The 19,397-nt window shown below is 40.4% G+C and overlaps 2 protein-coding genes across 2 annotated transcripts; both read left to right on the top strand.

Moving 5' to 3' along the window:
• Positions 1 to 262: 262 nt before the first annotated feature.
• Positions 263 to 6,763, top strand: armc6 (armadillo repeat containing 6). Its single transcript, XM_085388550.1, has 8 exons — positions 263 to 397; positions 645 to 786; positions 3,304 to 3,389; positions 3,476 to 4,037; positions 4,148 to 4,293; positions 4,375 to 4,506; positions 4,650 to 4,787; positions 4,877 to 6,763. Exons 2-8 carry the CDS (start codon positions 666 to 668, stop codon positions 5,087 to 5,089), a joined length of 1,398 nt encoding a protein of 465 aa, XP_085244676.1. The 5' UTR covers positions 263 to 397; positions 645 to 665; the 3' UTR covers positions 5,090 to 6,763.
• Positions 6,764 to 6,909: 146 nt separating this feature from the next.
• slc25a42 (solute carrier family 25 member 42) lies at positions 6,910 to 17,453 on the top strand. The gene is made up of 8 exons (XM_085388551.1): positions 6,910 to 7,321; positions 9,607 to 9,773; positions 10,623 to 10,734; positions 11,040 to 11,065; positions 11,227 to 11,393; positions 11,492 to 11,608; positions 12,171 to 12,322; positions 12,436 to 17,453. Exons 2-8 carry the CDS (start codon positions 9,693 to 9,695, stop codon positions 12,759 to 12,761), a joined length of 981 nt encoding a protein of 326 aa, XP_085244677.1. The 5' UTR covers positions 6,910 to 7,321; positions 9,607 to 9,692; the 3' UTR covers positions 12,762 to 17,453.
• Positions 17,454 to 19,397: the final 1,944 nt, after the last annotated feature.

Below are 19,397 nucleotides of genomic sequence, written 5' to 3'. Positions count from 1 at the left end.
TGACAAGTTACTTTTATAAATAATTGAAATCCCCTCCTTTATTTTGAAAGGGTATTCGTCAAAGTAAAAATATCATTTCAAATCCTTTTTATCATCCACTAAAAAATACATGTTACGTTAAATAATCACATATAAATAATATGAATAATTTACTGCCATCTTCTCAAGATATAATGTAGTAATTGTAAAATTTGTGAGAGGAACCTATGCTTTTCAGACTATGTTCGAGAAGAGCAAAAATTTGTGTGGGACATTTGGAGAAATTTGCTATTCACGTACATTTTTCCGCAGAACTTCTCTTCTCTGTGAATAGTACCAAACAGTCGACAGCGAAAACTGCGTTACTGTGATCGCTTCATTCATAATACCGGAGAAATCATCCTCTTTCAGGGCGGAGGTAATATCCAAAGCATTTGACTGAATTACTTTTAATCGGCTGATATAAAATAACAATGAAAACAACGAGAAATACCACAGTAAGGGTCTTATTTAACGATTGCCCTGGAAACTTCACCGGCTACAGTAACAGGGAATGGAGCTCATGTGCTTTAGCCAACAATAGCTGTCGGTATTAGCTACCTTAGTGGAGACTGAATCCGCCCAACACTGCTGAGGTTTCACTTCGTTGTTGCATTTAATTTCAGAGTTGAAGATAACGAGGCAAAATGGCCAAACGGAGAATCACACAGGAGACCTTTGATGCTGCTGTCAGGGAAAACATGGAGGAGTTTGAGATGGACCCAGACGAGGCTTTGAGGGAGGCTGTGGAGCAGTTTGAGTCTCAAGGTAAATGTCACAGTTGGTTAATGTACACTGACTGTTACACACTTTGTCAGGGTGACACCGTGTCGGTTAAGATTGATATAAACTTCAGGCCGAATGACAAGGTAAGAGTTGCATGTCTATTGAAATTAAGTCACTGATGGTCAAGCTGCAGAAGACTGGAGCCATGAGCATGTGCAGTGCTCAGGAGGAAGACCACAGAGAAGGTTGTAGTGTAGATGAATGTAGTGAACGAGGATACACAGAAGGTTGGTGTGACGGAGAAGGATGCCAGTGATAGGGTGAGATGGAGGCAGACAATGCCCTGTGGCAACGGCTAAAGAGAGCAGCCAAAAGAAGAGGAGGAGGAGGAGGAGGAAGAAGATGTAAAGTGCTCATGAAACATGTGTCCTTTATTTTTTTGGTTCTGTCACATTTTATTTTGTTTTATGTTAAAATTTCTTTACTTTAAAGTTTTGCCTTATATTCTAACATCTGTAACATGTCATGTTATCTGTATGCATGCAGATGTTAGCCAAGATCAGGAATGTCAAACTCATTGTACATTGCAGGCCGCATACAGCCCACTTTGATCTTAAGTGTGCTGGACCATTGATACAGCTTTTTCTATTATTTTCACTACACATTTGATTCTGGGCCCTGGACTTAATGTTTGACAACTCTAGCCTTGATCCTTCATTTAATGGGAAGGTGAACTTACTATGCTGATAGACAGATTCCCTGTTTACTGCACTGTGCACTGCGAAATTTTAGTCTGTTTGAAAAAAGTAAAAATGTTTCAGTTTTTCCACATCAGCAGCATTAGAAACGGTCCAGATCATAAAACTCTGATTTTTGATCGGCCAAATCTAGATTAATCTCTGTTTTTGATTTGTGTAACCATTCTTTTACCTCTTTCACTGTGGTTTTATGATTAGTTCAGTTTGTCTGTTTGGTCACTGTATTACTCAAAACTTATGAAAGGATTGGCATGAAACTTTTTAGGAGAGGTGGAGCTTGGCCTAAAATTAAAGTGATTAAATTTTGGATTCGATTTGCATTGTGAGAGCAAAACTGAACATTTTGCAACATGTCTGTACAAGTACACTGTTACATCCCCACAAATAAGGTCTAGGGGTAGGTGTGGGGGAGCAGTAACAAATAGAACTGAAAGGCAGAAAAGGAAGCCAGTTCATGCATGGTGTGTAGGGGCTTTTCAGCAAAGGTATGCAGTCTTAAACTGGTCTTGCTTTATTTGTGTGCTTGTAAAAAAGAAGCAACATCCCTTTGTCTTTTTCCTTTTCAGTCTGTTCAAGTTTCATTCTCATGAATATGTCTTTGTAGCTGGTTCTCCTCAGTAACAGAGAGGGAAAACTGTACACAGACACACAGAGCACACACACAGACTTCTTTATTATCAAGCACAAAAGAAAAACGTTTGCTCAACCAGCTGCCCAGATTCAGAGCATTATTGTTTCTGTGCTTTGCTCTGTTCTCTCGTCCTCTAGCACCCCTGCACTTACCATGTAGGGAAAGAGAGTATTTAGCAAATGCAAGTGTGCCATGCATTCAACCATCCCATCCCTTTCCCTCTTACAGCCAAGCTACAAACTATATCCCACTGCCACAATCCTCAATAAAGTAGCAAACTCTTCATAACTGGATCAGTTGGCTTCTTTTCTCTTCAGACTTTAATCAGCTATAATTTACTTTTACTGCTGCTGTCCCTCCTGTCCCCACAGTGACCCTCTCCATTTGCTTCTGCCATCTATCTGTCCGTTGCTCCATCCATCTATCTGTCCCCCTGGGCTGGAACCTATCCCAGCTTACCATAGTGCGGGAGGTAGGGTACACGCTGGACAGGTCGCCAGTCTGTTTCAGGAGTAACACAGAGAGAGAGACAACTATTCATCCTCACATTAACACATATGACACATTTAGAATCACCAATTAATCCAACCCCACTAACTCCACGCCTTTGGACTGTGGGAGGAAGTTGGAGCACACACAGAGTTTAACTTTCCTTATTTTTTTAAAGATAATGACAGATTAACTTTATGAATTCACTTATTTCTCAATCAAATGTGCACAAAGCACTGATACAAAGCTTCTTTTCTTTTTCTTTTTTTTTACAAACAAATCTTCATATATAGATCCCGTGGCTGAGGTTTGCTGCTTCTAACAGAAGCTACAGTAAAGACATTTTGGGAATGTTGGGAAAGCAATAAGTACTAAAAAGTAATTTATTCCTTGTCCTTACTTTAATCAGCTTGAAGCCTCTGTCTTGAATAACAATTAACACATAAGGTTAGTCCACTTCTCGCCCAGCGAGACCTGTGAAAGGCTCCAGGCCCGTCAAATATGAAGAAGAGAGTGCACTGACACTCTGATAATTACAATAGCTTTTTTTTGTTGTTACTGCCACTTCTGAGATGTTAAAATGGTCAATAAAGAAGTTATGTTGCCCTTTGGAGCTTTTTTTTGTGAACTTCATGTTGTGCTGTGAGTCAGCATTAAATCTAATCGTATGTGTTCATGCAGGTGTGGACCTCAGTTGCATAGTGAAAGCTGTCCCAACATTATCATCGGCTGACAGTCAAGAAGAGCAGACACACGAGGTCCTACAGGTGAGTCTTGATCTGTTTTACTGAAAAGAGAATGCTTATTCCAAAGTTTTATCTATATTAAAAATGTTTTTTTTTAATCATTTCAGGCGTTGGAGTCCCTCCGAATTGGAAGAGACTCTGCTGGTGTGACAGCAGACCTAAAAAACTTCACTGAGCAGTGCTCACTGGGATTCGCCCAGCGGTACCTCGCTGCCCAGAAAGACGCCTACCCCGTCATCCTGTCCTACTGCAAAAAGAGCACGGAGGAGCAGGGAGCAGCATTAGCTGCGCTGTCTGCTCTGGCCGCGCTGACGGATGGACAGCCAGACTTGCTGGATGCAGAGGGCCGGCAGTTCCTATTGGATGTCCTTAAGAAGTACCAGGCAGAGTCTTCTGTTACACGGGTCGCCATCAGTGCCGTGCGGCACTGCTGTTTAAAGCACGAACAGAACAGGCAGGATTTTGTTAAAGGCGGCGTCCTGCCGCTGCTCACTGTTGCCATCACACAGCACGGTGAATGTGCGGAGATGGTTAAGGAGGCCTGCGCAACTCTCCGAGTCATGACCTTTGATGATGACGTGCGGGTTACGTTTGGGCACGCTCATGAACACGCCAAGAGTATTGTTCTTGAACACAGCGGACTGAAGGTGTTGATTGAGGCTGCCAAAGGTAAGGCCAGCTGATCATATCAATATAGATTTAGCTTCTGCGCTTTCTAGTCGCTTTGTATTTGCTGGTACACTTAAATAATTTTGATTTCTTGGATATCTTCCATGCAGCTCACCTTGGCAACACTTCTGTTTTGAGTGAGCTGTGTGCGACTTTATCCCGTCTGGCTGTACGGAATGAGTTCTGTCAAGACATCTGTGATATGGGTGGATTAAAACTCATGATGACTTTGCTCGCAGACAGCTATGAGTCAGCGGTAACGTACAAGAAGCAAAGATCGTGATGAGGATAGAGTCCAGGTTTGTTTTTTTTCGCTGAAGTGTTTGTCTTCCCGCAGGAGCTGGTTCGGCAGGTTCTTAGCGCGATCCGAGCCATAGCAGGAAATGATGACGTGAAAGACGCTGTTGTTAATGCCGGTGGAGTTCAGCTCATTGTCATCGCCATGAACAGGCACATGAGCAACTCTGCTGTGAGTGTCACTGTTGTACCTACATGTTAAATCATGCTAAATTGGTCTCTGTGCATTGAAACAAACAAACACACAAATGAGGGATACACTGACTGAAAGAATCCTCTAAGATGTTCTAAGATTGTGCTCACTTTCTGCCATAGGTGTGCGAGCAGGCTTGTGCATGCCTCTCTGTCCTTGCTCTACGTAAACCCAACAACTGCACGGCCATCATGGAGAATGGAGGTGCCTTGGCTGCCCTGCAGGCTATGAAGACTCATACCGATGTGGTGAACGTGCAGGTAAGATCATGTCGTCAGTGAACAATATGCTCCCTGGGATCTGGAGTCTTTGTGACTGTGATTCACGTTTGGTGTTCTGCTCTTTACAGAAACAAGGGTGTATGGTGCTCAGAAATCTGGTCGCACGAATGCGTAACTTCAGCCAGCCAATCTTGGAGATGGGAGCAGAAGCGCTGATAGCCCAGGCGCTGCAGAACCATCAAGACTGCGGTGATGTAGGCAAAGCGGCCCTGAGAGATCTGGGATGTCAGGTGGAGCTTCGGGAGCTGTGGACCGGCAAACATGGCAGCCTTACCAACTGAAAGTGGAGCACAGCACCACTGCAGAAGGTTCGCAAGGAATGTTCAACACACCTTGCAGGGATGGGGTGGGGGTTTAATAGCAGACATTCAGTCCCGCCCACTGTGATTTCATTTCCCGGCAGAGGTTTAGGTGAGGCTTTACCATCAACTGCCATTGCATGCAGCCACATGATGAAGGAGAGACGCTGGTGATGTCAGTCTTCCTTCCATATTCGTATGAAAAAATAAAATAGCTTGTTAGTTAGCCACTTAACCACTAAAGTACAACAATCAATAGCCATAGACAGTATAAAAGATGGCTGTCGCTACCGTGATGTCACTCAGTGATTTGTGAAGCCCTGTTTTGATGCCTCAAGCTGAGAGTTTTTGCCATCACCATCTTGATGTTTTGAAATCAGACGTGATGAGTGAGGGAGGGAACTGTGACAGCACGTGCTTACTGGCAATCAATCACAGTTGTTTAGCTAATGAGATTATCTTGAATAATCTTCGTTTCTGACACTTAAGATGACCAAAATTTACAAAATAGACTGAGTTTTTATTCAGTATGTCCTAAAATATGTGACAGAGCCCATAAAATCATCAGTTTATGGTTTACAAAAGTCAAGATTGTTGTTCTTTTTCCCTTTTCGACTTCTATAGGACTATGGGATAGTATTTTTGTAGGCACAGATGATGCCTTATGGTGTCCATTAAAATTAATCCAGGTTTAAGATACCATGTTTGATACTTTGTTAGTAGTACTGATAGCCAGTAGCCTAGCTAGCTGAAGTAAGACAAAAAACATTTGAAAGCATATGAAGAAAAGCTTTCAGCTTTAGTTTCACATCTGGTTGAAAACATGTGGTCATTAAATGCATGAAGAGGGACAAAGAAGGGTGTGCTTTAGGGTGTGGCAGGCTTGTAAATGAGAAAGTGCCCTGACCCTTGTTATCTCGGTGAGTCCACCCCTCTCTTGTCTTGTCAGGTTTGAAAATACAAAGATAGTGAGACTCGAGGCTTCAAGATGATTTTTTTTAACCAGCAATTTAATTTGCTGTATTTCAACAAAAAGTTACAACAACCTGTGGCCCTAGGGTTTTCTTTGAGGTCTGTAAACACAGCAGATGTAAATGGGTTTAATCTTACCCACAATCTATCCCTGTTTTAGTGGTAGCCCAGCTAAAATCTGCCCACATTTCACATTTGAACCAACAACATTGGCCCTGTTCTACTTGCCACAAACACTTAAATATGTCTCCCTGAGTGCAATTTTGGCTAAAATGTAATCCTGTCATGTTTATATCTAACATATAAACATAGTGGAAGCAAATACTCTCTTAGTGAGGCATATTTGCACAGTACATTTGCTGAAAAGCATTTCAGCCAGTGTGAATCAACACACGACCAGTCACGATGCTTTTGCAAGAATCGAAAGTGTTTTCCAGTATAAATAAGTACAAAAAGGCCTTTGTAGTGCTGTTGTATGCGTTTTTATTATTTATGTAAAACTTTTTTTTTTAAGTGTTTTTGTAAAATGTTGTATGAGTGCATTTGCTGCTATGCAACTGCTCTGTAAGTGGTGACTTATTTCCTGTGTTGGCAGGGCCAAATTGTACATGTTTTGAATGCCTTACACATGCTTTACTTTTAGCTTGTAAATTTGTCATTAAAGTTTAACACAGTATGATATCATCTTCTGTTATCTAGCTGTGTGTGATAGTAACAGACCCTGTATCTCTAGCAAGAAACTGCAGGAGGCCCACTGCCTGCTAAGTGGCTCTCCTACTCACGCCCCTCTAACTGACCTATCCAAGCGTGCCGCACCTCACTGAGACTTCATTTCCCACAATGCACCTGCGCTCGTCCTTGTCAAACCTCACTGTGGTCATTGCGAACCGCCTCGCCTGGCTGACAGGAGTAGTAACGGCAGAGCCCACAATGGAGGAAGCCTGTCACTTAGAGTCACTGCAGCTCTAGAGCATGTGAGAAACGTATTTTAAAAGGCACCTTCAACATTAGGACACATTTCCAGTCAAGACATTAGCTCATGGTTAACATTTGCAGTACGCTGTTACCGAGAAAATAGACGCGAATTAAACGGCGGGCTAACGGCTAGCTTACCTTACTTAACCTGGTATTTGGCTAACTTAGAAATAACTCCTGAAGAAACTGCTAACGGCTGGAAATAACGCGCCAGTAGAGGGGATATCAAAACGTGACAGCTCTTGATGCCGGTGTCGGCTTTATAAGGTAAGCAATGTGTTTGTGTAAGCAGTGACAGGTTGCTGCTTCAGAGGGTGGCTGTGTTTTGTTTGCGGGCATGTGTCGACAGGTTTGGAGCAGCGGGCAGAAACAGAAAGGCGAGGCATGGTGATCGTTTAATGAATAAGTGTCCACTTCTACTGCAGTAATGTTGACTTGTAACCATGCTTTGGTTTACAGTTTAATAAATGCCGAGGCAAATGGCAACATATGGGACACGGCGCTGTTACAAAACTGATGTATTAAGGAGGCAGGCAACATGAGCAGCTCATGATGTTGATGATCCACTTCTCTCCAGCAACACTACACTCTTACATTTGCTGATTATTCAGATAATCCGCAGATAATTGTGATGCCTTTTGAGTATTTATGCTTATGTATTTTCTGTTTCCCACAGCTAGCATGTGGTCATATTTTGCTCTCAACTTTTTCCACTTAGACTTCCAATAATTTTCATGGACTTATTCTTGATAAATACAGCACAAAATTAAACCCACGCTTTACCCATAAGTATTAAGTTGCCTTTTTTGACTCCCTTATTCTTGATAATACACTTTCTATAAAATCTCCACTGCTGCATGTGTATAGCATGGGAATGCTGTCCTGTATTACAGAGTAATGAAGCCTAAGGCACACAAATTAGACATAGCAGGACAGAAACAAGTGAGGAATAAGGAACTGTAAGATGATATGCATGGGGAAAGAAGCTTTAGGGAGGGGTGTGAGATGGCCTGAGATTTGGGATGGTGGCTGCTGTGAAAAGGTGGGTACAAGGCCTGTTGCACTGCTGCCAGTATTTGCTGCCTCTGACCCAACTTTTGAGCCAACCCTCCGTTTACAGTTTCACTGTTGTCTCTCGCCAGCCTCTCACTGCTTCTTCTTGAACTCTGGTGTTTCTAAGGGCTGTTTTGTTAATGTTTTAACAAATATTCAGCATCCACAAATCCTGTACTGAGCCTGTATGTATATCAAAAACTAAGTGACCCATATTCTCTGTAATAATATAAATCTGAAAGGGCAGATCATCACTTAATCATATCAGTGCCAGTATTAGTTTGTTGGCAAAACTGTAAACAAGAAAAACTTTTAGGGCAAGTCAGCTGTTCATCATGCTTGAAGAATTATACAGCAGAAAATGAATGTTACACAACAGATAAACATTAGTCATAGTCATAAGCAGATTTGATCTTATACTGATGAAGTATCCGTGTGTCCCATGATGACAAAAAACAAACAAAAAACACAAATAAGTAAAATTCTTCACATGAAAACCCAAAGAAAAAGAGTTGCTGATCATTTTCATTCTTTCTTCTGAATGTGTGAAACTTGTAGATCTTGTGTAGACTGGATGTGAATTACTAATTTGCATCTTGTTGTTGGTGTTCCTTCAGCTCAGGTTTAGATATTTGATAGCTTTGGACTTGATAAAGCAGAGTGGATGGGTTGAACATTACATGAATATGTGATCTATGTGGTGAAGTGATTAGTTCTTTAAAGCCATGCAAATACCTCTATTGTTAAAATCAGTGAGTTCACTCTAAATAATGTTTGTCTTCTAAAGGTCAACTTGTCTTTATCGATGAGATCTGGAGGATTGTCCTGAATGTTCAAAGTTGTGGTTACACTGCAAACTTGTTTCCAGCAAGGGAGAGGATTCAGGAGTGCTTGTGTCACTCAGACACCTTTCACCTACAAGTCCTCTGTCCTTCAGGAGTGATCTATTGTGCCTCCACTTAGCTGCAGTTTTCATGAGGGCAGGTGGTTCAGAGTAAGTGGGCTATTCTTGAGGTAGTTATTCACATCGGTGTGTATTGTATTTCTAGTTTATTGTGTACAGATAAACATCTTGTTTCTCAACTCATGTTATAAGCATATAAGAAAGAGGGCGGTTAAGTAGAATAGATTTGAGACCAGACTTTGATTCTGTGGTACTTGTTATGATTCATTGAGGCCATAAATAATCATGCAGTCTAATTAGAGCACTGGTTATCAAACTGTGGCGGGTGGACAATCAGGTAAAAGGACATAAGAATATTTTAGAGAAAATAAACAAAGAGTGGATGACAGTGCTGACGTCATATTCTTTTTGTTCTGATTCATTAAAAGTTGTGTAATGTGGAGTATGAACATTTTTTTCTGAGGTGAGGCATACCAGGAAAAAGGGTTTTCAAACAACTTCCTTGCTGTAACAGGAAAATCTGTTTAAAAATACTTAGACTGACATGAAACTTAACTGTGTTTGTTTTTCCTCTTTTTTTCCTTCTTCCCTGTAGCTTCTAGCCTCCTGTACTCCCCACCAGCATCACCGCTGCCACCAGCGGTTCAATTCATGAGCGTGCTTGGTTCATAATCCTCGGGGATGGGGAGTGGAGTCCAGGAACAACGGGCATCACTCACACAGGGTGAAGTGCTCCCACTGGCTTCCTCCAGTCAGTCAGAGGTGAGCACATTTATACAGGATCAGGGTAATCATACAGCTCAGGTTTGTTAATAAATTTTATTTAATTGTGACTAATTGTGTTTAGAGGAAAAAAAGTCATTATTGTGTTAATGTTGACATTCCAGGGGGTTGTACAATTATTTCTGGAGTCAGCCATTTTTGTCACCCCCAACGGATTCTGGCAGATAGCTGCCCCTTCCTGAGTCCAGTTCTGCCGGAGGTTTCTTCCTGTTAAAATGAAGTTTTTCCTTCACACTGTTACCAGGTTTTTGCAGTTAGGGGGTCGTTTAATTGTTGGGGTTTTATCTGCGTTATTGTAGGGACTTTATCTTACTAACTGAACTATTAAATTGAATAGTTAGACAGTTTAGCTAGATATATTTATTTGCATGCATGCATTTCTAAAATTGTGTATGTGTGTAATGGATATATAAATATGCCTTATGTTATCATACAGTTATGTTTAAATGGGTTTACTCACATGATTATTCATTCCCCCACAGTTGTCCCATCACTTCTGTGATTGCATCCTATCAAGTCATATGTTATTTGCAGAATATAGTGGCATTGTAACACTATTTTAGTACTGTACTGTGCACTAGAGACCCCTCATTCTGTTAGCTGAAAATGAAATTCATGAACTGAGCAGGTCTTTGGAGCTTCATGACCCCTCTGTTTCATTTAACCACATCTGCTTCTATTTGGGAGGTTTTGTTAGCTGGTTAGTTATTTGTCAACTGTTATCCTGATGTAACCCCTGCTTACTGATCAACACTATAGCAAACACAACAATTTGCAAATGTACAGTGTCTCTGTTTGAACCTAAAATGTGATTATTTGTCTTTGCAGGGGATGAAACAGACTCGGTCTGTTATCAACTCGCTCTTTTCGGGGGCTTTAGCAGGAGCTGTAGCCAAGACAGCTGTCGCCCCATTGGACAGAACTAAAATCATCTTCCAAGGCAAGCTGGCTGCTCTGCTAATTTACAACAGTGACCTGAATAAAGGACATATGTGATTACATCTTGTTGGGACTAGTGTGGAAATACCTAAAAAATCATATTATTGATATTACTTAAAAAGTGACTGGACTTGTGAGAAACACTGCAGATTTTTTAAAGAATCTCTATTTTTAACATCTTTGATTTTATTTTCTGTTTATGCCATTTGTATGTGTACAGCACTTTGTGAACCCTGGTTTATTTTAAAGTGCTGTACAAATAAGGGTGGTATGGTTTTTATATTGTTTATGTATTTTGTTTTTCAGTGTCTTCTGCAAGATTCTCTGCCAAGGTATGTTTGAGCATGCTTCCTATTTATAAGCGTTTTTTTTGTTGTTTGTTTGTTTTTTTAGTTTTTATTTAGCAGAAATAAAACTGGGTACACATATTTGTGCATCATGTTAATTTCGTGTTAATGTGAGCAAGTATATCTTTGTGCACACTGAATTAAAGGAAGCTTACAGGTTGATCTACCGCACCTACCTGATGGAGGGCTTCTTCAGTTTGTGGAGGGGAAACTCTGCCACCATGGTGCGAGTCATCCCGTACGCTGCCATCCAGTTTTGCGCACACGAGCAGTACAAGGGCCTGCTGGGAGGCTACTATGGCTTTCAGGGAAAGTACGTATTTGTGTTTTGCTTGTTTATGAAATGTTTTCTTATGTAAAGACATAAAAGGGCTGAAGTGCTGACGGGTTTTTTCCTTTTTTTGGTTGCAGTGCCCTACCTCCAGTCCCAAGGTTGCTGGCTGGGTCCATGGCTGGTACCACTGCCGCCATGATGACATATCCTCTTGATATGGTGCGTGCGAGGATGGCTGTAACGCCAAAGGAAATGTAAGCCAACTTTGAAGTTATTATAAATTGTCTTCTGGGCATAGTTGGGGAGTTTGTTAATAGCATCAGCAAAACAATCCAAGGGTCATGAAACATGGTTAATGTTTAGGGTAGTTATACATACACTCACTTTGCCACTACATTAGGTACACCTTGCTTGTACTGGGCTAGACCTCCTTTTGTCTTCAGAGCTGTGTAATTGTGTTTTAAATCAATTTCTTGAGTCATTTATAGATTTTTATGTGTCACTATGTCACTTTAGACAAATTCATCACTAAAAACCTGAAATGTTGTTCATTTGTTTTGAGAATAAACATAGTTGGTTGTGCAACCATAATGCAGAAGATATTACTACAGCACATTTTCACATCTTCACTGTATAGTCAGCTGGGGTATTGTGTGATCCTATTTAGCCTCTAATGGACTTTAACTGCACACTTGTGCAGACTGAGTCAACTTCTATGATCTAAGATGTAAAGTACAATTTTTTTTCTTTTCTTCTGAATTTCTCATCCATCTTTTACTAAAACACATTTATATTTTTAATATTTTTCTGTTTTAGGTACAGTAACATTCTGCATGTGTTTGTGCGGATCTCTCGAGAAGAGGGCATGAAAACACTGTATCGAGGCTTTACTCCCACCATACTGGGTGTTGCCCCCTATGCTGGCCTCAGCTTCTTTACCTATGAGACACTGAAGAAGTTGCATGCAGGTATTCAACAGCCACATGTTTATCTGTATTGATCTAGCCCTGTTCCTTTCCTTCTGTGCACAGCTGCTGTTCATGTACAGTACTTAAACCTCACACGTTTCTCTTCCACGCAGAGCACAGCGGCCGCCAGCAGCCCTACTCATACGAACGCCTGGCTTTTGGAGCCTGTGCAGGTCTCATCGGCCAGTCTGCGTCTTACCCTCTGGATGTAGTACGGCGGCGGATGCAGACTGCGGGTGTCACAGGTCACACGTACCGCACCATCCTGGGGACCATGAGGGAGATTGTGTCCGAGGAAGGGGTTATCCGCGGACTCTACAAAGGTCTCAGTATGAACTGGGTTAAAGGACCTATTGCAGTGGGGATTAGCTTCACCACCTTTGACCTCACTCAGATTCTCTTGAAGAAGCTTCATCAAATGGGTTATACTACTCCATAATAATGACAAAGAGAGTTGAAAATGGGGGTAGAGGGTTGAGTAGATCCCTGTAAGCCCACTCTGGTGAGACAGAAGAGGAAGCAAGAGTGAAAAATGGGTATTGCTGGTTAAAAGCAAATAGCACAGTGGCTCAGGATGCGTGGGTAATAAAAATTTATTCTCTCGCTTTGTCTGTGTGTAACAGAGGTAAGTTGGATAGTACGCCTTGTTATCATGTACATCTAAGTGCAATATCATCAATACGTTTGTGTGTACACATGAATTGTAATGTTCCTACCCTCTCAGTACATTTGTAATCCAGAGAGTTAAAAGGTACACACACACAGCTGCCATGTGTATCATTTTAAATCTTTTACTTTCCAGTGCCATGCTGGTTTCCACTCATTTCCCATGAGTTTTAAAAAATGCATTCATTTAATAAGAGTAAGATATGCCCTTGTTGAGATTTGTTTTGAGGAAATTTATTTTAAGAAAATGTACCAAAGGTTATGACGTTAGTTAATGCAAATTATATGCCATAAATGGTGTTGTAGTATGTTTAAGTGTGATAGCAGCTTTGTAACTGCTATCAAATGGTTTGATTTAGTTTGAGCTGAAATATTAAAAGCTCACAGTCTAGTGTTTTTTTTCAGTGGCACTCCTGAAGATTGAATTCACAGTTTTATTAGTTGTTTAGTTGTGTTTTATGGTGGTGCCAACAAAAAAGAATTACCAGTGCCCATAGTGTTTTTTAGAAAGTTTTCATCACATATCGATTGTTTTTCACTTTAATCATGTCATAGGCTTTAGATTCATATCTGAAGTATAAATACAGATACTACAGTTACTCCAGCTAAACTATTGGGGCCTTTTCACTGCTGGAACCACTTCCCCTAAGAACTAGGAACATTTGGGAGGCTGTTTTGGATGTTTGTTTTTTTCTTTCTAATAAGCTCTGAAACATCAATGGAAAAGAGAGTATTGTAGAAACACAGACAAGTAACAATATGAAGGAACCTTGTAGTTCTTTGGGAAAAAGTTCCTGGGACTCCAGCGTCTCAGTTTTAGTGGAAATATGCTTATTGGTTCTCAGCCCTAAGTAACGCACATCAAGTAGTTAGGTCATCCCCCAAATGTGAGATGTTACACACTGATATTTAGAAAGAACAGCTAAACATGTACACAGCCCTCTTTGTGACGTTTACAGTGTCTCATTGTTGCTGACACAGTCTGAGAGGTGTTGCTTTTACATATGTCATTTATCTGTGGTGGTGTTTTTAAAAAGTACAGTATATCAAGAGGCATTTTTATATCTTCACCCTCATATGTGTCGCTGATGTTGGACACACACAAAGTACACACATTACACAAATGTGTCTTCCATTTGCTGCCAGCGTGACAGCTGTGCAGTCTGTCTCTTCGCTGCCATTCCCGGCTGTTTTGTTTTTGAAAACATGACTTGACACTAGACTGTGACATGTCACTGGAATGACTTTAAATCTCCTGGTTAGGGAGGAGGACTCAGTGTAGAGCTTTTAGCAGTATTTGCTAACTTGACTGGAAATATGCAAACACATAGTGAAGAGATCATTTGAGTTCTGTTACAAAGATAATTTAGTTCTCAGTATTGTACTTTACCTCAGCACACAATCACGTGTTTTTCTAATCGTCACATATCAATTAGAAGTGTTAATGTAGAGTTGTGGCAGCAGATGGGACTTGGAGCTTGTTTGAATGATGCAGATGAACATTTTGACAGTACTGATGCAGGCTCATAGAAACTGAGCAGTGTCAATAGTTTCTATACTTGGACCTTACATACCAAGGCAGAACGGCTGAGCTGGGTGAGCAGATGAGTAGAGCCAAGCGGAGCAGAGGGCATGAGGTGTCATCTGTAACAGGAATAAGAAGCAAGGCTTGTGACTGAAACTCAGCAGTGAATTTGAAAGATTTATATTTTTAAATATGTACAATTGTTTAATTGATGGGCAGCACGGTGGTTAGCACTGTTGCCGCACAGCAAGAAGGTCCTGAGTTCAATTCCACCATCAGGCCTGGGGTCTTTCTGTGTGGAGTTTGCATGTTCTCCCCGTGTTTGCGTGGGTTCCCTCCGGGTTCCAGCTTCCTCCCACCGTCCAAAGACATGCAGCTTGTGGGGATAGGTTAATTGGATAATCCAAATTACCACTAGGTGTGAATGTGTGAGTGAATGTGAGTGCGACTGGTTGTCTGTCCCTGTGTGTTGGCCCTGCGACAGACTGGCGACCTGTCCAGGGTGTACCCCGCCTTGCGCCCTATGACAGCTGGGATAGGCTCCAGTGCCCCCCGCGACCCTGAAAAGGATAAGCGGAAGCGAATGGATGGATGGATGTTTAATTGATGATTAAAAAATGGGAAGATTAATCACCAAAACGAGAAAACCTAATCTGACTGATGACAGTGCCCAAAGTAATATTCTGATCTTAGACCAGCAGATAACCTCACCAAATAATAATTAACAACATGAGAAATACTAATAGTTTAGAAAATAGCTTTTGAGATTTGGAAAATGTTTCAGTTTATTAAAATGCAATCACTTAATTTTTTTTTAAATCTACTTGTTGGTTTATCCAGGGACAGATTCACTGCTAAAGCATAATGATAATTGTTCCATTGTTAGTGCCTACAAGACATCAGCGTACTCAGTGTGATATAGGTATTATTCTTTTTGGATAGTTTTAAACATGTTTTTCCAAAATAAAAGTAAAAGTAATGAGCACAGCTGGGATTGAAACCACAAACTTCTTTTTAAATAAATAAACACGTCAGAGGTGAAGTCTAAGTAAAGTAAGATCCACTTCTTCTTTTTTTTCTATTTTCCCATTTTGTGCAGATTTGTAATGCATGTCGTGATGTGATTACTGAATTTAGTACAGTAACTCGTTACATTACTGTGTTGCTGAACAATGTAACACACTGACAAATAGCTAAGCATAACAAATGTTAATGAAATCTGTTTATGTTTTTTATGTCTGAAAGAAAAAGAAAATATCAGCCTATATATCAAATTTTTAAATCAACAAATATCGGCATCGCTCTTAAAAATATCTGGGAGGGGAGGTTTTACAGGGAGTTTTACAATCCCTACACTCCTGTATCCTGCCTTCTCTGGAAATCATTTTCTCATTTTCTTTGTCTGCTCGTGGAAATTGTTTGTTGGAATTAATGTAGCGTTCAGGTGATCTCCTGAACATAACACAATATTTTGACTTTAGTTGACCTCTGTAAATGAGGAAGATTTGTGACATACAGCATCTCCAGTCCATATATCTGCTCCATCAGCTGTGGGCAGATGCATGTAAAGTGTTTTAATATCAGTTGTCTTTACTCCTTGCCTTAGGTAGCAGAAGAAAAGCTTAGATCAATGAGAATTTGGTCTGTAATTAGCACATATGAAAGTGTGCTTGGTTAAAAGAATACATTAAGTCAGTGGTTCTTAACCTGGGTTTGATCGAACCCTAGGGGTTCGGTGAGTCGGTCTCAGGGGTTCGGCAGAGCCTCCACCATGACATGCACGGCTCATTTTGTGCACCAATAAAAACATATCTGTCTTGAATTTGAAATTTATTTTTTTTTCACTAAAGAGGGGTTCAGTGAATGCGCATATGAAACTGGTGGGGTTCGGTACCTCCAACAAGGTTAAGAACCACTGCATTAAGTGAAACCTGAACGAAGGGTATTTCCTCACTCTAAGTGCCTAGCAAAGGATAGTAATATTTTTACTACGACTGAGCTGCTTCTACTAACCTTTCTGGAGGTTTCTTCCATTTTCTAGCCTTGCTTCAGTCTGGATGTTCTCAGTAAGAAGAAGCAGATGCTCTGAAGTTTAGAAATTGTTAGTCCTCAGTGGCTGAATGTATTTCTTCAGGTTCAGTTTTGTATGTGAATTTTGTAAAGCTTAAACTGCCTTGGAGAGTAAATCACCATGAAAGGTGATTCTCAGTTCCCAGTTCATTCCAACACATTTAGGACTTATTTAAAGCCATGAAGGCAGAATTTAAAAAAAGCAAAGTTACTGGTTTGGTTTTGCCCCTTCTCCAACACGCCATACTCTGATTTAAATTGGAATAACCGTGATTGTTGCATTGTTATGATCTTTTCTCTGATCTACCAGCAGATGAGTATAACACGAAGAGCCTGTTTGATTTCCATTTCCAGACAATCATTGAATGCCAAAAAGTTGTGTTTTTTTGTTTTTTGTCTAACACAAAATGATCTTTAGATGGGAACACAACAGGCGTGTAACAAGAACAAATACTGACACACTACAACGACTTACTCTGGTGCGAGTGTTTTTTGTTTCCTCTTGTAAAATCAAATGTTAATTGTTTTAACCCGTACATGTAGACTTATAACTCTACTTTGTGTGTCACAGCCGATTATCTTGTGGTGTTTTTTGTTGTTGTTGTTTTTCCAGTTTGGGTGCAGATGTGACTCAACAGCTGGTTGTTAAATTCTAGTGATTTGTGCCAACTGAATGTCAACATAGCTACTGATAACCACAACCTGTGTCTGGCCTGTAGTGACGATGATGATGCGTCTGTAACATCAGAGTCTACAATGTTGATAACACATTGATTTGTGATCATTAGTTTTGGTTTAATGTCCCAGACTGATGTATTTTTGTGCTTGGAGTGTTGTTTGGATTGATATTAAAGAATTTTCCCCCTCAAACTGAGTTTTTTTTTTTTTTTTGTTTTTTTTTTTAGGGGGATATTTAACATTTGCTGGTCAGCATGATGTCGGTGCAGAGTTATAAAAACCTAAACAGTGAATTGAAGAGCTATACCTGCTTATGAAAAGCTAATTTTGGTCTCAAACACGTGTGATGTGCAAACCTGATGAAAACGGACTCAAATCTAAACTATTTACATATTCATAGATTCTGGTCTCCTAACCTGTTAAGCTACTTGCATATTTAAATTTCTTACGAAACCAATGAATCACTTGAATCATTTGTATAATGATAAACTATAAGTATAATCTGACCTTCATATTCTTGAGTGTAACCAGTGGTTTTTACCTGTTGTATTTACATTCATGATTCACGAAGGTGTCTCATGATTGGATGTTGTTGTTTTTCCTTAACATTCAATAATTCTGTCTTCATGCACTTTAGTTGTCTTCCCTGGTCTTTGGGGCACTTTGGTGTTGATGAGCTGATGAGTGCATTTCTTCTTTTTTCAGCACAAACCAGGTTAATGATTTGGTTGATCCTACATTTTTTACTGTCTCTCGGATAGACTTAAGTTTTTAGCCTAATGATGACCTTCACTTGCACTGCCATCTCATTAGGGTTAGACTTACTTATAGTTACAGTAAAAACATATACAAATTCAGCACTAACATCTGCGTGTTTCTTTGTCAAGAAAAGGTGCCTCAAACGATCTGGAGGGCTGTTTTTGTCCAAGCTGTGGTTGTTGCACTTCAGCATCTAGCTAGCTGTTGGTACAGAAGAAGAGCTAGCTTAAGTGGGGTAACATTTTCAAGTTTCCGGTAATTTCAAATGCAACATTTCTAACAGCTCATCAAATATCAGATAACAAAAACAGTTTCTGTGCAGTTTACCACGCTAGCTAAAGAGATGACTCCTTTGTTTCACAGAGTGAACGAAGTAAGAAAGACAGTACTGGAGAGGAAGAAGAAAGATTATATTTAAAGGTAAGACTGCTCAGTTTCATTTGATAAACTGGAAATGTAAAACATGTAATGTTATCATTCTTAAATCAGATATTGGAACTCCACATGATTTGATATATTTTTTTTCTTATTGTGAAACGTCCTGTAAAACAAACTGGGCTGTATTAACTATGTATTATTAAAATACTGGCAGTTTGGAGCAGGATAAACAGGCTAGCTTGCTGTGGTGTGGTGAATTAACAGTATAGCACTGTGTTGGACTGTTTTCTGTAGTGTTCATGGTCAGAGTGAGGACATATTAAGAACTTGAATTGAAGTTGATGATACTCAGATTCATTTACTGAATTCAGCCTTTTTACCAACAAAGATAGTATAAACAGTGTTGGGGAAAGATGGCTCGTGAAACGTCTCCTTACATTTTGTTGAATTCAGTGGTGTAAAGTCACAAAGAACAGTAAATCTCAGAGCAGCAGCTCAGCTGACCACAGCCTGTGCATAAAGAAAAACTATTGTCTGACTCCAGCTTAGCCGTTTGGTAACACTGATGCAGCGGATTCAAACAGCCTGGCCTCCACACAGTCTTTATTCATAAAAAATAGAGTGATAGTGGAACGTATATCCTTGTTTTTCAAAAGTGATCTCCCTAGGATGCTATTTAGTTTTATTGTCCTTGTTTAACACTGAGTTAGCTAATTAGTGACAAATCCAATAACTCAAACTAATGTTAGTCTGTCCAAATATTTATGGATCTTCTCACGCCTGTTTATCGTGTAATGACATTTAATCACCACTCGAGGGCGCTGCTTCCCTATGAATGGTTGAGCGCCTTCTGCTGCAGGAATACACGTCGGTCAGCAGGTGGCGGTGTAGCCCGGCTCTTGGGGCTAAAGATAGCAGGTGTACTGGGTCAGATGGAGCTGCTGCTCCGCCCGAGGCCGCTCTGCCGCTTTGAACTTGACCGTGAACGCAGCAACATAT

This window comes from Rhamphochromis longiceps, linkage group LG18 (genome assembly GCF_057381845.1).
Source record: "Rhamphochromis longiceps isolate RC_006_pf linkage group LG18, R_longiceps_female_GT1.1, whole genome shotgun sequence".
NCBI classification, from domain to species: domain Eukaryota; kingdom Metazoa; phylum Chordata; class Actinopteri; order Cichliformes; family Cichlidae; genus Rhamphochromis; species Rhamphochromis longiceps.
The sequence above is the reverse complement of the archived record's forward strand: the minus strand, read 5'-3'. Positions and strand labels throughout refer to the sequence as shown.